The sequence below is a fragment of the Narcine bancroftii genome, chromosome 10 (assembly GCF_036971445.1).
Source record: "Narcine bancroftii isolate sNarBan1 chromosome 10, sNarBan1.hap1, whole genome shotgun sequence".
In the NCBI taxonomy this organism is placed as follows: Eukaryota; Metazoa; Chordata; class Chondrichthyes; order Torpediniformes; family Narcinidae; genus Narcine; species Narcine bancroftii.
The window spans coordinates 39,820,353-39,839,451 of record NC_091478.1 but is presented as its reverse complement, the minus strand read 5'-3'; the positions used below and the strand labels follow the sequence as shown (position 1 = coordinate 39,839,451).

The 19,099-nt window shown below is 38.1% G+C and overlaps 1 protein-coding gene across 10 annotated transcripts in view; it reads right to left on the bottom strand.

The window, feature by feature from the left end:
- The window catches only part of phyhiplb (phytanoyl-CoA 2-hydroxylase interacting protein-like b), a 58,523-nt gene that overhangs the window by 28,977 nt on the left and 10,447 nt on the right, over positions 1 to 19,099 (bottom strand). Inside the window, exon 1 of one of the 10 annotated variants that reach the window (XM_069900696.1) lies at positions 17,364 to 17,694. The exons of 8 other annotated variants lie outside the window; for them this stretch is intronic. In XM_069900696.1, coding sequence (XP_069756797.1) covers positions 17,364 to 17,469 — 106 coding nt within the window. In that variant the 5' untranslated portion in view covers positions 17,470 to 17,694. Of the gene's footprint in view, positions 1 to 17,363; positions 17,695 to 19,099 lie in introns of those variants that run through there. One more of the 10 variants, XM_069900698.1, reaches the window with a different exon arrangement.

Here is a 19,099-nt window from a genome sequence, read left to right as displayed (position 1 = left end):
TAACATTTGAACAGTTGAAATACAAATATGGAATAACTCATGGTACAATGTTTGCATATCATCAACTGAAAGCTTATTTAAAAAGGATAAATTGGGAAACAGACTGAGATAACCAGAAGGAACCAGCTTTGAATTTGTGATTACAGACACAATGATAATTAAAAGATGTATAACGAACATGTACATTAAGCTACAAGATAAGGAAAGTGATGAAATAAGCTATAAACCCAAACAAAAGTGGGAAAGGGATTTAAACATAAAGATAAAAAATGAAACATGGGAAAAGTTCTGTTCTGGAACTATGAAGAATATAATAAACACAAGGTTACACATGATACAATATAATTGGTTACACAGGCTATATATCACACCCCAAAAGTTAAAAAAAAATGGGATCCAACATTATCAGATAGATGTTTTCACTGTAAGAAGGAAATGGGAACAACAGTACATGCAATTTGGGCATGTGAGAAAGTGAAAAAGTTTTGGGAAGATCTAAATCAGATAATAAATAAAACCACAAAAAATAACATACCAAAAAGTCCAGAGATCTTTCTTCTAAGTAATAGATAAGAAGAAAGGAATTAGGCCTCAAATTGGATAAAGCGCAAAAAAGATTTATTATGATAGCCTTAGCTGTAGCAAAAAAATGTATAATGTCAACTTGGAAAATGGAAGAGAGCCTGAGAATACAGCAATGGCACATGGAAATGAATAAATGTATTCCACTGGAAAAAATAACATATTTTTTTTTAAAAGTCACATTATTTGAACAAATTTGGGAACCATACATGGAACATAACAGAGAGGGCTTGCCTCGGACCTCCACCCCCTAAAATGATAAGAAGACAAAACAACTTGATCATGTGTGTAAAAGTAGATGACACATTTTTCTTGTTTATTTGTCTTTGTGTGATGACATTGTTTAATAGTTTTATTGTATTGTAGATGTTGAATATTTATTGGTTAGGGGGGGGGAAGGTAGGGGTTAAAAAAAAGGGAGAAAATACCGCTATGTATATTTAATGAGAAACGTTTGTATATATTTTGGTTGATACGGTTCACAGTATGAAAAATAAAAAATTATTTTAAAAAAAATAAGAGCAGAATAGAACCCATCAAAGTGAGCCTGGCTAGTTCATATCAACAGATAGTGTTGAAGTCCAAGCCATGAGTCTTAAGATGTTACTAAAATTGCTGATGTTAGAATAATAAACTAAATGCAAATATATTAAGTTTTCATTGTATAATCCTGCATTTTTGAGGGTACTAATAAAAGACTTAAGAGAAGCAAGCTGAATGCAAACCTACTGAAATTATAAACTTAGAGTATTAAAGAATTACGATTGTTGTATTAAACGAGATGGTGTTTATGGTCCATCATGTCAGTTGGCACCTTAGAAAAGGTCAAACAAAATGTCAATAATTTGAATTTAATAATTTGATTTTGCTGACTGTTCCCTCCTACTAAATTCATCATTAAGTCATGCCATGGTGCAAATTGGCTGCATCCCCAAGTATTCTGCTGAGGTTTCTGACCCCAGAACATTCATACAGTAGATATGGCACAACTCGTTCATAGTAAATATGTGGGGAAATATTTTTGAATTAAATTTCGCAAACTATAATAGTAGATTGTTAATGCACTTGAATGCTTCAGTAGCTAGCTAAATTGGGATTGGGTACTCAGCTATCTACCAAAGATATTCAGTACTTTCTGGATCCACCATTTGATGAGATTTACATCCAGAAAATCCTCAATTGATTAAAGCTTCAATGATAAGGATCAGAACAGCTTTTGCAAAAGCACCCGCTCAAACTAAGTACGGACCTTGTGGATAGATGAGAAAATTTGGGAAGCTACCTGTTGGTCTTACAGGACCAGTGCAACTAGAATTTGTTAATGCTCACCTGGACGGAAAGATAGAAAGTATCAGCTTCAAATCTCAACCAAGAGACAGATCCTTTTGACAATGCAGAATCAGTTCAGTCAAGTACTGAGGTGCCAGACTTGGCAATGGTCTCAAAGCTCCTGAAGATAGGTAGGAATACTGGTAACTAGCCATGTAGAGGTATAAAATGGTGGAAGCTGGAGCAAAAAAACCTCACAACTGGAAGGAATCAGTAGATCATGAGGGGATGGGGTCAGAATTAGTGACATTTTTGGGTCAAGACCCTATGTCTGGACTGAGCAGAGAGGGTGAATGACAGACAACGAGGAGAAAGAAAGGGTACGAGGGGAGAGACAAGGCTAGTGGGAGATTAATGAACCTGAGAGGGATGATGGAAGGCAGAGAGATAGGAAGGGGGAGGGAAGAAGTCAGTAGACAGAAGCAAATGATGGATCAGTACCAAGCAAAATGAGAAAGTGGGATAAAAATGGACAAGGAGTGGATGTAGTAAAGGCGTTAGGAGAGGATAAAGGTGGAAACAGCTGATGGAGGGTGGTTAGTGGAACCAAAGCCTACCAGTACTAGAATCCAATGAAGTGATACATCCCTCGCTTTATCATAGGTCAACAAATGACATTCTCAAAGTACAGTCACGTACAATCAACAATGCAGCCTCCAGCAGAAACAAATCACTAGAAATCTAATCACTACAAAATCAAGCCAATCTTCATGAAGATGAATGGCTCAGATATCCCTAACTGGTCCCCATTTTCAAATAAAATGCATCAACTCTCGAAGAATCAATATTCCTTCCTCTAATTTTTACTTTTGAAAAAAAAAATCATTCACACAATCCATGGCAGGTAAATCTCACTTATGTAAATGAAACAAATGTTTAATTAACGTTGCCTCTTTCTAACACTGAGAAATTATTTTCCTCTCCTGAGATTTTGCCTGACCTACTATCTCCAAAAATCTGATTTTATTTCAAGCAAATGGGCTTTTCATTTCACTGACTGTTTTTCTTTTTACACTACTTAATAACCATGGATAATTAGATCATTGCATTTGGTGCTGTGCAACGAAAAGGAAATTAAGGTAAAGCCTAAGGAGGCAATGATTGCAATACGATAAAATTCACTGCTGTTTGAGAGGGAGAAGCACTGGAGTAAATGTTGAGTAAATGTAATTACAGAGGCACGAGAGAGGAGCTCACCAAAGTTGAATGGAAGGGGACTGAAGCAGGGAAGATGGTGCAATGGCAGGAGTAATTCAGAGGGCAACAATTGTTTCATCCCAAAGAATATCAGACAATTTTTTTCCAAAAGGTTTGCTTCCTGAAAATAAATTGGGGGTTTTGATTGGGTGGCATGGTTACCAGGGCTGTTAGCACAAAGCTTTTACAGTGCCAGTGATCGGGACTGGGGTTTTAAGCCCACACTGTCTGAAAGGAGTTTATACATCCTCTGTGTGCCCGTATGGGTTTTCCCCAGGGGCTCCAGTTTCCTCCCACCATTTGAAACATAGCAGGGGTGTAAATTGAGCAGAACAGGCCCATGGGCCAAAATCGCCTGTTACCGTGCTGTATGTCTTAATAAAACTTCAAGCGGAACCCAAAGATAATTTCAGACTTGCTGTATCACACAAAAAGTTGGAGAAATATTGAATTCAGCATGTTTGGTTGCATAATGATCCTGACACATGGAATTAGTTCAACTGACCTAAAAATATTTTGCCACTAATTTTCATTTGTAACCAGCATCTGATGCCTTTTGTGTCAGTGTCCAACGATACTCAATCAGCGATGATGAATTCCAGTTGCCCTGAAAATGTTTATCCATGGTCACAATGTCCCGGTGAAACTGTTCACTATGTTCTTCAATGAGTGCACCAAGATCAGCGGGGCAGAAGTCCAAGTGCGAATGCCGAAAATGAATTTTTAATCATATGCTGCACTTCACGGTTTTGTAGGCTTTAAGTAGACTTAAAATATGATAGGAAATCACAAAAATAGATTATATTAAAACAAAGTATGTAATAGAAAATGTTAAGGTGATTTTCATGATCAGCAGCTCAAAATCCATAAAATGCACCCAAAGTGTTCAGGAAGAAAACTCTGTTGTCCATAGTAATCATTCAAAAGGGAGGATGAGGCAACTTGTGGCTGACAGGAGAAGTCACAGACAACATAAAATCAAAAGAGAAGGCATTGCAAAAATTCCCAATTAAGCCACAATTCAAAGCTTATGAGCACAGCACATAATATACATAGTCTAACTGATCCACTTCCTGGTCTATTCATCATGGCGATTGACAAGAAGGGCCAATATGGCCTGTTTCTGTACTGTAATTGTTATATGGTTAAGGGTCTACATTGGATCTAGACACAAAGATTAAGAGTTTTATGAACCACATCGTAGGTCAAGAGCCCAAGCAGGCATACGTCACAAATCAGTGTTTATATATTGTTATATGATTTTCTTAAAAAAAACAACTGATATTTCAATTAATAAAACTTGCTTCCATCATCACCCCAAGGAATCTGTTCCATTGACTACAATTTAGTTTATATTAATTATTTAGGAAATTTCCCCTCTGAACCCGAAATCTGGTTCTACTTTTCTAATACTAAAAATTGTTTCTTCCCTTTAAAATCCTTAAAAACAAATAACAGCGACCTCCTCGTGGCCGACTGTTTTAATTCCACACGGCATTCCCACAGACACATCTGTCTATGGTCCCATTAACTGCCAAATCGAGGCCACCCGCACAATTGAGCAACAACGCCTAATATTCTGTCTGGGCATTCTCCAACCAGATGGCATTAACATTGACTTTTGCAGTTTCTGTTGGGCCTCTCCCCTATCTCTCTCTCCATTTCTCTCACCTTTCCACCAGTTCCCCAACCCCTTTTCTCTCCATTCAAAGAGTTATCCCCTCCTCTTATCACGTCAGCTTTTTTTTCTCCTCCCCACTCACCCATATCCAACTATGACCTGTTAGTCTGTGCTCCTCCCTGTGTCCTTTCTTCCCTCCTCGCCACACCTTTTTATTCAGGCGCCTACCTGCTTTCTGCTCATACCCTGATGAAGGGCTTAGGCCTGAAACATTGGTCATATATCTTTGTTTTCTATGGAAGCTGTCTGACCTGTTGAGTATCCACAGCATTTGTGTGTCTTGAATTACCATCAAAGCATCTGCAGACATTTCTGGTAAAAATCATCTCTCAGAGTGTTTTCCTTTTGTAGTGAGAAAAAGACCAATTCACAAGTTTATTATTCGGAATCTAATCCCTTCACTCTTCATTCATTCTGACAGTTGTGATAAGAAGGAAGCGAAGTGCAATTACAGTAATGACCTCAATGGCTTAAAGTTGATTTAATTTATTCCAAAATCTGATTTCCTTTGTCATTCGACATTTTGCAACTGCTTTGATTTGAATTTTTTCTATAATGAATTTTAAATGGGGGTCTAGTCCAGCTTGTTAACCGATTACATTTACATAAAAAATATTGAGTGGAACTATTTGTCTATTTTCAATAATAATCAATGTTTCTTTCTTTGACAAACCCACAACAGTACTACCAGAAAACCTTGGGTTTAGCACTATCACCATCTGCTGTTTCTCTCCAGGCTACAAAACAGCTTGATTTGGAAATGTATTGCATGTTTTCATCGTCACCAAATCCTGGAACAACACACACCCCTGCTGCTGAAGCAGCATCACTAGAAGGACCACCATCCTCTCAATAGCAATGAGGAAGGAGTAGTAAATACTGACATTCACATCCATTAATAGAAATGAACATCATACATCTTCCTTCACAATCCTGCTGCATTTGCTACAATTCTGAATAAAGTATTATGCTAAAAAGATAAATATGCAACTGTGTGGCTTCATAAAGACAATGTACCATATTTCAAATGCTATTAAATACATTATCGACCTGAATCATCGCGTAGAATCGGCTATCAGTTAAGAAACCTGGGTCACCTTCCATTTTGAGCAAGGTTCTTGTCTATCTTTGTATTGTTCAAATTAGGCAGTGCAGCTTCAAGTCATTAAATTCAATTTCCTCTGTCTTCCACACACAACACCATCAGCAAGTTCAGTTAGTTTTGTTCCTACCATTTAGTTCTACAATAAATTTGCGCCAATTTCAGTGCAAGTAGTATTGCTTAGGGATACATAATCCACTTGATTATCAATGCACCACCTTTTATCTCCCCCCGCCACTATAAATGCTTGCTAAAAAGTTTACAAGGGATTAACAATATTTTGAAAGACACACAACCTCCAAAAAAGTTTAAATATTATAATTAAATTCAATATATGAAGCACAATTTATAATAAATAGCCATTTTGTTTACTTCATGATACAAGTGTATAGCTTGTAAGGCCGTTCAAAATGTTGATAGTAAGCACTTTCTTAAATCACTGCAATGCCATGAAAGTACAACCATCGAGCTCTTGCCCTGGGATTTCCAGACGTCTACAATCTAACAATGATGAAGCACCAGCAGTGTAGTCCCAAATTGGGCAGCGTTTATAACCAGGAACATGGCAGAGTTTCTGGTTCCACAACATCCCAAGTCTATAAGGCAGAAATCTAAGGTTTGGGAATTTCTGTAATTGTCACACTTGAAGCCGCAATTCAGTAATGGTGGGTCAAACAATAGTTTAAAGTGGATTGCACAATTGAAGGCTTTGAGGACAGTTCTGCACTTTAAAATTTCTAGTCATAGATTTTCTCATAACCACACAATTTTGTAACTTATTTGGTTAAATTTTTGGACATCTCCAGGATAATGATTGAGGGTAATTTAATAATAGTACAGGCATTTAATACTACTGATAGGTTGTTACGCTCTCTCAAATTCATATTAGTCATTGTCTGCCACTTTTATGGTTCAAATACTCCTCAAGTTATCAACCTAAACTTGAATGTTAATTAGTATCTCATACAAGCAGATCTTCTCCATTGTTAAGTTAAAAAAAAATGAATACCGTGCAATTAACAATGAACATTGACTTCTGAGTTTATGTAGACTGTGCAACCATCAGTGGACCTCTACTTCTAAATTTATCATAGAGAAAGAGTGATTGATCATCAGGTGGTAAGACCTTTGTCCTGAGGAATATCTGCAGTGATATCTGAGAAACTAAGATGATTGACCAACAACCACAATCAAATTCCTACGCACTGGATACGACTCCAACAAGGTGAGGAATTGTTATCCTGATTGCCATTAACTTCAATTTTACCGAATTACTTGAAATTTTTTTGTCAGTATTCAAATAAATCATCAAATAACAAGCCACTAAATACAAACAACACACTCCAACATTTGGTTTATAATTAAATGGTCATGAATAGATCAGTTTGGATTTATACTGCTGTTTCTGCACAGGATATATCAGACTCCTCAACAAATCACACGAGTTAACATTATATTGCTTTTGCACTTTTGCTACGGGTCTCTGTCTCGAACTCTGCACTCGGTATGGTTTTAATCACCCTACATTTAGTAGACTAAATGCAAAAAAAAACTATCACTTTACTTCTGTACAGATAATAAACTTTATCTTGAAGATACTGCAGGGCAAGATTCCACTTGCTTACTTAAACGTCAGTATTCAAGACATACTTGTCAAGAAATTCAGGGAGCCTAAGGCATGGGTTTTAAATTTAGATGTTAACATGATAACAGGCCCTTCCGGTTCAAGAGCTTTGCCCCCCCCACCCCCCCAAATACATCAATTAACCTCCAACCCCCATATCTTTGTGTTCTGGGTTGAAATCAGGATATTGACTGAAACTATAATTACAAAGGAACATTAATTTATATATTTTAATTTCATTAATATACATAGAATTACACTTTAAAAAGAAAACATTTAAATAAAGTATTCTACTCATTCTCCTATTCTAGATCCTGCAAGCAGACACTTACTGAGAATCCCGATTATATTTCCACATTATTCTCATTCTCTGGGTTCCAGATAGTGTTTTTAAAACATTAGAGGGTTCCAATGTGTTCCTAAATTCCTTGGGCAACATCTTAACTCTTTTTCTTCCCCAAACATACCCTATTTTGTCACCATTTGTGCATACACAACTTGACCCAGTTTACTGAGGTCATTTTAATTTACATCACTCAAAGCAACTTTAATTATCGAATTCAGCCAGTTATGAATTCACAGTAGTTTGGATATTTTCTTTTGGGCTGCCAATTAATTATTATCAAAAAGAACAATAACCCATGGGTGGGGCGGGGGGGGGGGGGGAAGGAGAGGAGAATAATTTAAAAAAATTACAATTATTCTATTCTCACTTGTATTTTGAATCTTGCAGACACTCACTTTCTGTGAATCCTCACTACATTTCTAACTCTCTCTCACCCCCTCCCCGGGTTCCAAACATTATTTAAAAACAAGTTGTTCTCTGCACTCCTAAATTCCACAATGTTAAAGAGCTAACCTCATTAACTTACCTTAATGAAAATAAATTGGATTTTCTGCCATTATTCAGGCCTCACCACCAACAATAACTGTGCCTCAGCTGCCCTAGTTTCAGACAAGGGAATCCATTGTTGAAATGAACCCAAAGAAAAATTGTATAAAGTCAGTATAATTTTTCATCATTGCATCATGCCAATTGTTTTTCGCAAGGGGGAAGAGTGGGGACAAAATAGATTTGATGAGAGGTGCTATGGCAATTATTGTGCATTATAATTGTAATTTACTCACAGTTAAATTTTTATTGAAATCATTCAATGTCTTTCTTTCAAAATCTCTCATAAGTTCAAAAATGCTTTGTTATTAAAAAAAAACTCTCAAATACTTGTTTCCCTTTCCAGTTGGCCCATTATGCTGCTCAGTCTCCATAAAACACAAATCCATGAAGTGATGAATATAGTACATGTATATCCAATTCCTACATTTAAATTCCCTTGCATACCAACAGGCATTAACAATAATTACCTCAATGTTTCAGCATGGGTGAATATACAAATTAATAAAAATTGGGGAAACAAATCGATGGAAATTTATTTATAAATGGAAAGCAGGATTATTGATAGAGAATAGAGAAACACCTATACTGAAACATTTAATTGAGCTTTGGAGTAAGATTGATAAAGATATTGGAGGAGGAAGTTTAATGTCAAGAAGAATGCCTTTATTTCAAAATAGATATTCCATTTTCTATGGGAAATCAATTTTTAAAGATTTTGTATTTTGAAAATTAAAGATTGTTTTGAGGCTAAGAAATTTAATACTTCTAATAGAATGAAGGAAAAATTTAAAGTACTGGAAAATACTCGATTTTGTTATTATCAAATAATGAGGTTTGTGAAAACTTTGGTCAAGATTTATTATTATCAGTAGAAACGGAGGTAGAATCAGTATTATATACTGGAGATGAAAAGAAATTGATTTCAAATATGTATAAATTACTACATAAGAAAGGTCAGAAGGAAGGGATTTATAATTAAGATAGTTGGGAAGTAGATTTAAATAAGCAAATAGATGAAAAATGGATTGAGATGTGTAGAGAAAGAATGAAATGTACAGTAAGTGTGAGATATAGTATAATTTTATTCATTAATTATATTTGACACCACAAAAGTTACATTAAATGAATCATATTTATTCAGATTTGTGTTTTAGAAGTGGACAAGAAGTTAGTACATTTTTACATTCAACTTGGCAGTGTTCCACAGTTAAACTTTTTTGGTTTGCACTAGGTAATATATTAGAATGAATAAAGGGAGTAAAATTCCCACAGGATCCAATGCTGTTTTTAATGGGAGATATTAGAGGAGTCAAACCTAAATTGAAATTGAATATATATCAAGTGATATTTGTTAAAATTGCTTTAACAATAGCTAGAAAATGTATTACAATAACTTGGAAGACAGATATTGATTTGGGATTGGATCTTTGGCATGTAGAAGTTAGGAGTTGTATACCATTTGAAAAAAATTATAATTTAAGAACGAGGTAGAATATGTTTTGGAAAATATAGAGTCCATATTTACAAAGTGTGGGTATTCATATTATTTGGAGATATTGTACTCCTGTTGTGGTTCTCTTGTTCTGGTCTTTTTCCTTTTCTTTTGTGTAGTAGAGTTGGAGGGAGGAGGGTATGGGTGGAGTAGGAGGGGTTTTTCTTTTCTTATTTTCTCTGTTCCTCCTTTATATATTTAAAATTAAGTATTAAAAAAACAATAGTTATCTCACCCTGTACTACGGCACATCTTGCTGTTCCTTAATCATAGTAAATCCAGAACGTTTCTTCTTATCAGTACAATAATACCAATATTGCTCTTTTTTTTTTCCCTCAAGTTCAAATGTTTTTTTTCTAACCGATTCAGTCTGGAATATTTATCCCAGTTTAATCAGGTCTCCAGAGTTGTGGGTACAAAATCTCCTTGAGGATTAACTTCTAACCAAGAGTTTTTATTTCATATTCTATGGCTATTTGTATGTCTCATCACTCTTTTCATCTGAATTGTGTAGTTTGTACAGTTTTTGATCACATTTGGTAATTTATAGACAGACAATGCAAAAATTTCTCAATTTACAAGAGGGATGTGTTCCTGGAAAACATTTTACAAAGGTGTTACTGGTGTTCAGATAATGGCGGTGAACCTAAATTTGAATAGCCATCATGAAATTCAGAAAAAGCATAATCTTCCACAATTTCTTTCAAGTCTTGCCATAATGATCATGTTTCTTTTTCCTGTATCAACAAACTCGAGGACAAGCTGCATCTTGTAGAAACATGCTTAACCCTTCTCCCATTCTTTCTACCCCGCCCTTCACAATGTGTTATGACTTCCAGAGTAACTAAATTCTAATATTACATCATCATCCAGGATTGTTTGTGATTTTAACAAATGGCACACAACTCGCAAAAATGTAGCTTTTTCATATCCATTAGTTATATTCAGCATATCACTTTCTGTGATTTCTTAGTGAAATTGTTTTTTTGAAGTCCAAAACAATATACAGTAAAACCCCAGGTATTTGGCACCTATGGCGATGGGAAGATGCCAGATAAGTGAATTTTACTGTGTGCTGCGCGCCAATTTTAAAGTTCTGCATTTTTTATCTATTTATTTTCTGCAATTTTTTTTTAAACCGGTTGTTTGAGGCTGCCAGTTGCTTGAACTCCAGATAATGGGTTTTACTGCACCAAATAAATTGCAATCAATTAGAAAAGCAAGTGGAACACAGCTATCTTCATGAAAACAATGGAGTGGGAAAATGTATCAAAAAGTTATGGCAAAAAATAGTTTGGGGCACATGACTTAAATTTTCAAGATGCAAAGAATGAATGGCATTATAGCAAAAATATTTTAAATCAGTAATTTATCTCTAATAGAAATGATCCAACATCAGGAATGTAAATTAATATCACTTTTAGATCTTTTTGTACTTTGATCTGTTGCTTTATCTCTATATTGCATAGAACACTCAGTACAGACCATGTAGTCTCCTAATTTACACCAGATTTTTGCTGCACAAGTTCTCCTAGTTCCATCTCAATTATCTCAGTCTTTTAGGCTAACATTTTGTTCTCTTCTATTTATTGCTCTGAGCATATCCTGTCAGAGCAAGTTGCACATTTTCTTCTTTCTTTGGCTTGGCTTCGCGGACGAAGATTTATGGAGGGGTAATATCTACGTCAGCTGCAGGCTCGTTTGTGGCTGACAAGTCCGATGCGGGACAGGCAGACACGGTTGCAGCGGTTGCAGGGGAAAATTGGTTGGTTGGGGTTGGGTGTTGGGTTTTTCCTCCTTTGTCTTTTGTCAATGAGGTGGGCTCTGCAGTCTTCTTCAAAGGAGGTTGCTGCCCGCCGAACGGTGAGGCGCCAAGAAGCACGGTTTGAGGCGATATCAGCTCACTGGCGGTGGTCAATGTGGCAGGCACCAAGAGATTTCTTTAGGCAGTCCTTGTACCTCTTCTTTGGTGCACCTCTGTCTCGGTGGCCAGTGGAGAGCTCGCCATATAACACGATCTTGGGAATGCGATGGTCAGACGTGACCTACCCAACGCAGTTTGATCTTCAGCAGCGTGGATTCGATGCTGTTGGCCTCTGCCATCTCGAATACCTCGATGTTGGAGATGAAGTCGCTCCAATGAATGTTGAGGATGGAGCGGAGACAACGCTGGTGGAAGCGTTCTAGGAGCCGTAAATGATGCCGGTAGAGGACCCATGATTCGGAGCCGAACAGGAGTGTGGGTATGACAACGGCTCTGTATACGCTAATCTTTGTGAGGTTTTTCAGTTGGTTGTTACCATGCCAATGAACATGTACATGGCGTTATCAGCAAGTTTGTAGATAACACTAAAGTGTCTAGTATTGTAGGTAGTGAAGACGGCTGCCAAAAATTGCAGCAGGTTCTTGATCGGTTGGGCAGGTGGGCAGAGAAATGGTTAATGGAATTTAATGCAGAGAAAAAACATTAGATGTTAAACTTTGATCCGCTGGTTTGAAACTGTAATTCTCACCACTGCTTCCTATTTCTGCTGTTTAGTCCATATGGATATAATGTTGCAGGTTGGGACCAGAGTCTTAGACACAGCTGGAGTGTCTCCTAGATTGCCTTTCTGCACTCCAGCAATGACTTTTACATGAGCATAATGATAGAATAAGGGAAATTCCAGACCATGGAATTACAGGTTGTGGCAGAGTTCAATAAATCGGTTTCTGATGATTCTCAGTGTCTCATGGATACCCACCCAATCTGACAGATCCATGACAAATCTAGTAGGATGGGCACATAACAATGATGGAGGGTCTACTTGGTATAAAAGCAGGCCCATTTCCTTTGGAGATATGAAACTGTGCACGTAACAGTCAATTTGGTACAATTAAAACAGTACAGTCAAACTTTTCTTTCCATTCACATAGCACCTTAAGCAATCCCTCACTAATCACAAGCACCTATGGTATAGGGATTACTTAAGGTGGTATGTGAGTGGAAAGAAAACATTTGAAAATCATTGTTCTAAATGAAGGAGATATCGATCAATAACAGCGAGGGGAAACCATGTTTATTGGAGAAAGAGGGCATTTCACAAATCCTGGGAGCAGAACACAAAACAGACCTTCAGTATTAGACAGAGGTTTACATGTGGTAGCAGAGAGGGAATTGGGAATACAGGTACACAATCCCCTGCAAAGGGTGTCACAGGTAGATAGGGTTGTAAAGAGAGCTTTTGACATATGAACCTTCATATTGAGTAAAGGAGTTGGGATGCTATGGTGAAGTTGTACAAGACATTAGCGAGGTCAAATTTGGAGTTTTGGTCACCTAACTACAGAAAAGATATCAATAAGATAGAAAAAGTGCAGAGAAGATTTACTAGCATGTTGCCAGGACTTCAGGAACTGAGTTATAGGGGATTTTTTTTAATGTGAATGTAGATCTACATCAGGATAACAGGCCATTTCAGCTCATGCGTCTGTGCTGTCCAATTTCCACCCCATTAACCTGCACTCCAGTACATTTTGAACAGTGGAAGGATATTGGAGCCTATGAAGAAAACCCAAGCAGACACGGGGAGAACATGCAAACTTCTTACTTTCAACGTCTGGTCCCAATCGCTGGTGCTGTCCTAAAGGTTAAACATGTTAGGAATTTATTCTCTGGAGCAGAGAAGAATGAGGGAAGATAATTTCGGGTAAGAGGGAAGAGATTTAAATGGAATCCAAGAGGCACATTTTTTTTTCCTCAGAGTGATGAATGCACAGCTGGAGAAAATGGAAAAAGAGTTGCTTCCAGTATTTAAGAGGTGCTAAAACAAACACTTGAATCACCTACGTACTGGAAAATACAGGCCACGTGCTGGAAGATGGGATTGATACAGATGGGTACCCACTGGTCCGCATGGACAGAGTGAGCCAAACAATCTGTTTCCATGCCAAATGACTCTAAGAATTTACTCATCATGGAGGCAATAATTCATGCATTCACTAGATTGATTCCCAAGATGAACGAGTTGATCTCTGTAATGAATGCAAGTGAGATGGCTTATACTTACGAAAGTTAGAAAAATGAGAAGCGAAATCAAGGAAACACTTTAAGCAACACTTCCCTTGTGAATCTGTCAGTCATCTCCTGCTCCAATTGTGGCCTTCTCTACATCAGAGAGGCTGGACGCAGACTGGGAGGTCGTTTCGTTGAACACCTTTACTCTATCCACAGCAATGTCGGGGATCTCCCAGTAGCTAACCATTTCAAATTTGCACCCCACACCTACATGTCTGTCTATGACCTCATGCCCTGCCAAACCAAGATCACATGTAAATTGGAGGAGCAACTCCGAAGATTCCATCTACGCCATCTCCAACTTGATGGCATTAGCATCAACTTCTCCCATTTCCCTCTCTTCCCCATCCCTCCATCTCCTTTCCTTCAGTTCTCCAGCCCCTTCCTTCTCCTTTCAGTGAGCTAATCCCTCCCCCATCACCTCATCTTTTTCTCTTATGCCCTCTCTCCCATATGCCCACTCTTGCCTGTGGGCTGGTGTTCCATCCCCTGCACCCCCTCCCACCATTTTATTCAGGCGCCGACCTGCTTCTTGTTTATATCTTGTTCGGGGCTGAAAAGTTATCTTCATTTTGCTACTTAATGAATTATTTTGCTGAATTTCTCCAGCATTTTTTGTGTAAATTACAATCACAGCATCTGCAGATTTTTTTGTTTAACTCAATGAAGCATACAGCTTTCTGATAAGAAATTGACAGCATAAATGCCAAGAGATGGTTTCCTATTTCTGAAGAAAGCAACATGGGAGATAAGTTGCAGGTTAAGAAATTAATCATTTACAATTGATATGAGCAAAAAAAAAATCTTTTAAATATGAGCTTTGCGCACTCTGACATTGAGTATACAGTATTCAAGGAAGTAACTGGCTATCAAGGTCAGAATGCAGAGTATCCAAGTCCAAGATCAACCATGATCTTCTGCTTTTATTTCAATTGTTATTTCCCTCATTTGCATTCATTATTAAATAATTGTGAAAAATACCCATGCTCCAAGTGACTAACCTCACTCCATAGGTGTTGCCTACCAACTTTTTATTTTTATTTAGACTTTTAGCACACTGAAGTTTGCTTTTCTGTAAGTATTTCAAAATATTTTGATTGCACAAATTATAACTGATGTGATAGTTGCAGAATGTTGTGTAGCAGGATTATTTTAGGTACAAATTTTCACTAAACCTTTATCAAGCTTTGAAACTTTTCTTCATATTTTAACTGAGGGTGTTCAAATCTTTTATATTTAAATTCTGAAATTCAAATACTGACATCCAAACATTTCAACCTTTTAATTAAACTGATATAAATTAAATCCTAGAAATCACAAACCACAAATTGGCTCAGACTGGACCATCTGAGAATTCTTAAGAATCTCATAATATTTCAGTTTTAAGTCATGGTTGGTAGATAAAGTTCTTCACTATTTACCTTTTAAAGTTCACAGAACAAAGTTAAGTCACATAAAAAGATATCACAAATTTGAATTTCTCCAAATATAGTCCAAAGGTTTTATTGTTCTTAATCTACAGGTTTCATTTTTTTTTCTGTTGCACAGTTAGAAAGGCTGAAGTTTTCAGTTGATGCTACCTATTCTGTCCCTTCATTCTGGGGGAATAATTTATCCACATAAATTTTGTTGCTTATTTACTTTGATATTCAGGGTCTTTAAAGTTCTAAACTTACCCCCTACCCCCATTTTGGGTAACCATAAACAATCAAATCCTCTACTAAGAACTATTTTGATGTACAGTATTTGTACATTTAACATAACAGGTTTACATTATTATTGGAAAAAAAATCAATAAATTCAAAGAGATGCATATTCAATAGAATGGTGCCAACACTGGAGAGTTTGAGTTATAGGGAAAGGTTGCTTTATTCCCTGGAGTGTCAGAGCCTGAGGGGAGATCTTATAGAAATATATAAAATCATGAGGGCATTAGTTTAAACTGAGAGGGGAGAGATTTAAGAGGGACATGAAGGGCAACTTTCTCACACTTGGAGGATATTCTGTATTGGGAATAAGCTGACAGAATTAGGTACAATTATGATATACAAAGACATACAGATATATGGATGGGGGGGTTGTGATATGGACCAAATTCAGGCAAATAGGACTCCCCTAGAATGAACAAATTGGGATGAAGAGCCTTTCTGTGCAGTATAACTCTGTGACCCTACAGCATCTTGTCTGTTTGACATGATCCTATTCATAAAAAGCACAAAAATGTTAGTTTAAAAATATTCAGCTATATAGACAGGCTAAGCGAGTTAGAATAAAACTATTAAGGGAATTAATCAGCTCCATTTGTTCGAGCCCTATGAATTGCGATTCTTTGAAATCAGTGTGACTACTGAAAAAAGTTCACTTTATTAGAATAAAATTATTAAGGGAATTAATCAGCTCCATTTGTTTGAGCCCTTTGAATTGCGATTCTTTGAAATCAGTGTGACTACTGAAAAAAGTTCACTTTATTACAATAAAACTATTAAGGGAATTAATCAGCTCCATTTGTTCGAGCCCTATGAATTGTGATTCTTTGAAATCAGTGTGACTACTGAAAAAAGTTCACTTTATTAGAATAAAACTATTAAGGGAATTAATCAGCTCCATTTGTTTGAGCCCTTTGAATTGCGATTCTTTGAAATCAGTGTGACTACTGAAAAAAGTTCACTTTATTAGAATAAAACTATTAAGGGAATTAATCAGCTCCATTTGTTTGAGCCCTTTGAATTGCGATTCTTTGAAATCAGTGTGACTACTGAAAAAAGTTCACTTTATGCTTTTAAGCTGACATATTTTGTTAAGACAGTAAGAAGGGTTAACCAGCATCGGCCATTTCAAGCATGTGGCATAAATATCGCCAGCTGCCAACTAAACATTAATCTCAGCAGTTGTGTGTTTTATTCGAAAAACTGAAGCAATTTGATGAATACAAAAGGCAAAGTTGAAAGCCCTGATTGAATCGCCCATTGTGTACCACAGCAGACAAGTACAGTGCATGTATTTTCTTTGACTTGCCCACTGCAGTGGACGGAGCGACTCTGTCCTATCTTGTCCATGGTGCTGAAACCTACCCCCCGCCCCCCTGACATCTTGCTGAGTGTTTCATCTCACCTGCCGAACCATCACCCGCCTTAGATTTAAAACACTAATTAAATCGATGAGATCCGGCAATGAGAAAAGCTGACAGGCGAAGGGAGCATCTCCAAGAAAGGAATGAACTTCAGTTCCACCGAGCAGAGATGAAAAGCCAGTGGTCGTGCAGCAGCAGGGCTGAAAATCGAGCGAGTGGCACGTCCAGGAGCGAATCTATAGCCCATGCACTTGACAATGACCGCTCGCTGGCATGAGCCAGGCGGCTCGTTCTGCAGACTGGGAGGAAATATTCCCTCCATCGTCAACCTTACCTTCTCTGTCACACAGTTGCATGGTCTCCAAACTATTGATATTTTTCAACACGTCATCGCAGGGGCTGGTCGGACTGTTGATGGGGTGAGCAAGATGCGCATCCATTCGGCTCTTGAACGAGATTGCTCTCTTTTGTTGGTGGTGGTGGTGGTCTCCGCCTTCACCTCCAGTGCCGGGGGACGGGCGCTTTCACTGGCGAGGCGGGGAATCGCGTCACCGGCCGCCCGCTCCAGACTCAACTATTGCAGGCTGCGGTGCAGGGGACCGCAGTGAGAGACAGCAACACGCCGCCAGAGCGGCGCAAACCATTCAGGGCACCCAGCCGCGCTCGTTCACGCCAACCCCCATTCACCTGCGCCCCTTTCGCGTCCGAGCTGCAGGTTCAATTCGCGGCCGCAGCAATCACGCCACCCCCGCCCCGCCCGGACTCGCGAGTGCCCTTCACAGAGGGCAGAGTCAGAGCGCTGTTGCTGCGCTGGGTGGAGCAGCATTCATATTCATGCACCCTGAACCCATGTCCTCAGGTTTGTAGCTGCCATTCCCGGTGGAAACTTCATGACATGCGTTAACTCTCGCATCAGATTAGCTTTGGGGGGGGGGGGGGAAATATCTCGACATCGGGCACTTTCTGCCCTTCAATTCAATCCCCAACATTGAATGTAATTGGGTCAAGTCTGAAATAACACAAGGAACGTGTGGTCGATCCATAAATTCACTTTTGTTCCATTCCCCCGAAACCCCCTTGGAGGGGGGGGGGGGGGTGGAATAAAGAACTCGTATAACAGCAATTGCAGTAGGAGAAAAAAGATTTACATTCTTTCGTCCCTATGTGCACGAAAAAGTTTCATTTTCTTCCCAGAAGTCGAGGCTCTAATTTTTTTAAGACCAGGACCCTGAGTCTTGGGTTCCCCATGCCAGGGAAATAGTTTCTCTCTAATCTACCACACAGTCCCTGATTTTCTTGAAAGCTTTGATTAAATTGTACCTTAAATACCTGCCACGCACTCAGAGTTCATCCAAAATGTACTTAACTACTGTCATCAACCACCGAGCTCTCTCATAGATCAATATATCCTTCCTAAATTGTGGGGCCCATAATCACTCCAATATAATTTAATTACAGCTTTCAAAAGCTACAGCTGCCTTCTAGATATTTATGACAGCTCTCCAATAGACCTTCATGATTGTTTTACTGATGTAGGTACATTCTAATTCTTTTTGGACCGCCACTGCTTCTGGCTTTCGATCATTTAGAAAGGTGTCCTGTAGTAGGTCCAAAGTGGAGTTCTTTTCAGAAATTACAATTGAGTTAGATTTTATGCATCCACGTACACTGATTATTATGTGGTCAGCAGACTTGAATGTAAAGTTTTTTTCCACTCTCGTGGAAGGCATTATTAAAAATGGAAAGCAGTTGAGCTCCCAAAATGAGCCTTGAGATATGCATTTGGCCAAAAATAAATGACTGCCCTCTGTTATATAGCACAGAAATGGCCCTTCGCCCTAATTCTATTTCTCAGCATTTGGCCCATATCCCTCTAAACTGCTCCAATCCACATTCTTGTCAAATTGTCTTTTCAACATTGTAATTGCACTGCCTCAGTCACCTCCTGTGCAAACTTGTTCATAAACCCATCACCTTGTGTGACAACCTTGACACTCAGATTCCACAGAACCATAGAATTTTACAGCACAGCAACAGGGCTTTCAGCCCTTCTAGTCTGTGTCAAACTAT